Source organism: Sceloporus undulatus, unplaced genomic scaffold, assembly GCF_019175285.1.
Source record: "Sceloporus undulatus isolate JIND9_A2432 ecotype Alabama unplaced genomic scaffold, SceUnd_v1.1 scaffold_2295, whole genome shotgun sequence".
NCBI lineage: Eukaryota > Metazoa > Chordata > Lepidosauria > Squamata > Phrynosomatidae > Sceloporus > Sceloporus undulatus.
Window position 1 is genome coordinate 1,762 of NW_024805215.1, and position 2,942 is coordinate 4,703.

The 2,942-nt window shown below is 58.0% G+C and overlaps 1 protein-coding gene across 1 annotated transcript in view; it reads right to left on the reverse strand.

Annotated features, from left to right (window-relative positions):
• LOC121917970 (proteoglycan 4-like) overlaps positions 1-2,334 on the reverse strand; it is a gene marked incomplete at its 3' end in the record, with an annotated part of 3,087 nt that extends 753 nt beyond the window's left edge. Inside the window, exons 1-2 of the mRNA XM_042444085.1 lie at positions 2,067-2,334; positions 108-1,673 (exon numbers count right to left, since the gene is read on the reverse strand). Of these exons, the coding sequence (XP_042300019.1) occupies positions 108-1,673; positions 2,067-2,334 (1,834 nt within the window). The remainder of the gene's footprint in view (positions 1-107; positions 1,674-2,066) is intronic.
• Positions 2,335-2,942: the final 608 nt, after the last annotated feature.

Genomic DNA, 2,942 nt, shown 5'->3' on the forward strand with positions numbered 1-2,942 from the left:
GAAATTGCGACGGCCAGAGGAGGAGGAAGACTGCGAGGGATAACGGCACCTCTGTGAGCCCTGCTGCTGAGGCTGTCGATCTTGAGAAAAGGAGCCCTGGGACTGACCTTGCGGCGGCCAAGGACGGTGCCTCCTTCTGAAGGGCGAGATGGGGGCGGAAGACATGCCGTGCTTCTTAGCCGCAGCCTTCATTCTGAACTTGCGGTTCAGACGCTCGTCAGTGTCGGCGTGGAAAAGGCCGGTACCGTCCAGTGGCATGTCCTCAATGGCCGATTTAACGTTGGCGTTGAGGTCAGATCCCCTCAACCAGGCATGCCGACGCAGAGCTAGTGATGCTGCCATGCCCCGTTCTGCGCAGTCAGCGACGTTCCTGGAGGCGGTGATGATCCAATTCCCTATCGAGTGGGCCTCATCACGGATCTCCACCAAGCGACATTGGACATCATCAGGGACGTCAGGGACGATGGGCGAAATCTCCTCCATCAAGGCCTGGATGTATGCCCCCATACAGGCATTGTAATTTATAGCCTTCACGATGAGGGCGGCCGAAGAATAGGCCTTCTTCACCAGACCATCAATCTTTTTGGCCTCTCGGTCGGCCGGGGACGTCGCTTGTTTTGGCACGAAGGTCTGCTGTGCCCCCTCCACAATGGCCGAGTTCGGCTTGGGATGGTCGGTCAACCACGGACAGGTCGGTGAGGCGATCCGGTACAGCGTTTCGACCTTCCTGGAGGACGCGGCAAGCGAAGTCGGAGCATCCCATGATCTCTGCACGATGGACTGCAGTGAAGGCAGCATCAGAATGCATGGTGGGGTGGGCACACGACCGAGGACCCGGCGTTCTACCGGGTCGCGGGCCTCCTCTTCAGGCGGGGACAGCTCGATGTCAAGGGTCCGGCACATCTTAATGATGTGCTCGCTGAAGGAGCGAACATCATCGGTAGGTGATGAGGAGCCAGGGTGATGCATCTCCTGCGGCGAGGGCGGGTCGGATGGGTCGTCCTCTCCGTCCGAAGATTCCCGCGATGGAGGCAAGGGATCCTGATCCGAATCGGAGTCAGATGTCAGGGGAATGTCCGTCACCCTGACTCGGGATGGGGTGCGAGCCGGGATTTGTGGAGCCGGTGGCTCGGAAGGCGGACGACGAGGCACCAAGGACGAGGCCACAGCCTGAGAGGATGATGGCTTGTCTCCTTGGGGAATCGCAGGTCGCAAGTTAAGTCTGGTGAATTCCCTGAAGGCCTTCTCCTTGGGGACCGACATGTAGTATCTTTGAGTTTCGGTATCAAAGAACATGTCCGTGTCCAGCCCCCACGGCTCGTCGATGTCAGAAAACGGGGCAGCCTCTTCCTCATCCGAGTGGACAGAGAGTGGAGAAGGCTCCCTCTGAGGAGAGATGTCACTGACGGCGGCCAGATCTTGAGTTGGCGGAAGCGGTGTGGTCGGCACTGTGGTCGCATGCACTGTGGTCGTTGCCTCAGGGCACGAGGAGGTCCTCTCCGAGGTCTCCTTGGAGGGGGAGCGTTGCTTGCGCGACGCATGGTCCGCTGACTTGGCTGGGCGCTCCGACCCGGTATGTTTCTTGGTCTTGGACCTGGACTTTTTGGGTGGAGGTGCCTCGGACGTCTCGGTATGACGCCTCTTCTTGGAAGACGTCGGAGTCACCGCCAGGTCTTCAGGCGGGAAGAAGGGATTGTCCGGCAAATCATGCAGGACAGTGGTTCTCTTGGAGTGGGTCTTGGCTGGCTTAACCCTCTCCGATGGTGCCGCCTTAGTCGAAGAAGATGCCTCCGTCTCGGGCAACCTGGGGGCGTGTCAGGATGCCTTCGACGACGCCTTGGAGGATGGTAGCGAGGCGGTCCGGACCTCTGCCTCCTGACACTCTCTCAAGCGCGAGCCCTCTGGGGATGGCTTCCTCCCGGATCTCTCCCTGGGCTCGGAACCCTCAGTCCCCGAGGTCTTCTGGGGGCGCTTGGAGGGTTCGTCGGTGACACTGGGTCTCGGGGGACCACGGGTCACATCGGAGGTGGTCGGAGACCGTGTCCCGGCCGGGACAGAGACCACACTTGAGGCGCTGGCCCGTGAAGAAGACGCAGGCGGAGCAGCCGGAGGGAGCGATGACGAGCGGGGGCGTCCCTCCCAGACCTTTCCCAGGGCAATGGCCGAAGTCAGCCGGGACTCCCGGTTTTTCCTGGCTTGGGAGGACAGAGACTTACAGAGGTGGCAGGCTCTGGCATCATGGTCTCTTCCCAGGCAAAACAGGCAGGAGGAGTGAGGGTCCTGGACGGGCACCTTGCCTCTGCAGACATCACATTTCTTGAAGGGCGCAGGCATCCTTCCGAGTCGTCAAATCCGAGGGAGAATCAAGTAGCGAAGTCAAAAACAAGCCGAAGAGGTCCGAAGTTACCGGGGCGGGAGAGAGAGAGTGGTCAAAAACAGTCCGAGGTCTAGTAAAAGTGATTCCGTTTAACAAGCAAGAGCGAGCGAAAGTTCCTAGAAGCAGCTAGCGCGGCGGAAAAAAGGAACTGGGGAAAAGAGCGGGAAGGCAGGGGCCTTATAACGGGTGGGCGGAGTTACCGCCAAAAAGTTTCAATATGTTGCAGAGTTAACTCTGCCCAGTGATTCCAGTAGGTTCCGAGGAGCACTGCGCAGGCGCAGTGAAACCCATTTGTATGATTCGCAGAGACCACGAAGAAGAAATACATTTTCAGTGTTTACCACTGTATTGAGTCTGACACAAATGCAAAGCTCAGCACAGAGGACTAGGAAAAGATTCCCTTGTTCACAAGTCCCCTGACAGCCATGTGGGACCAGGACACAGAAACATACCTCCCTTGAGATACTGTGTGTCTGATGGGGATTGTGTGAAAACATGGAGAGACATACTATCACCCGATTTATTCAACCTGTATTATAGAAAATACAGTTTGTGGAGCAGGCTT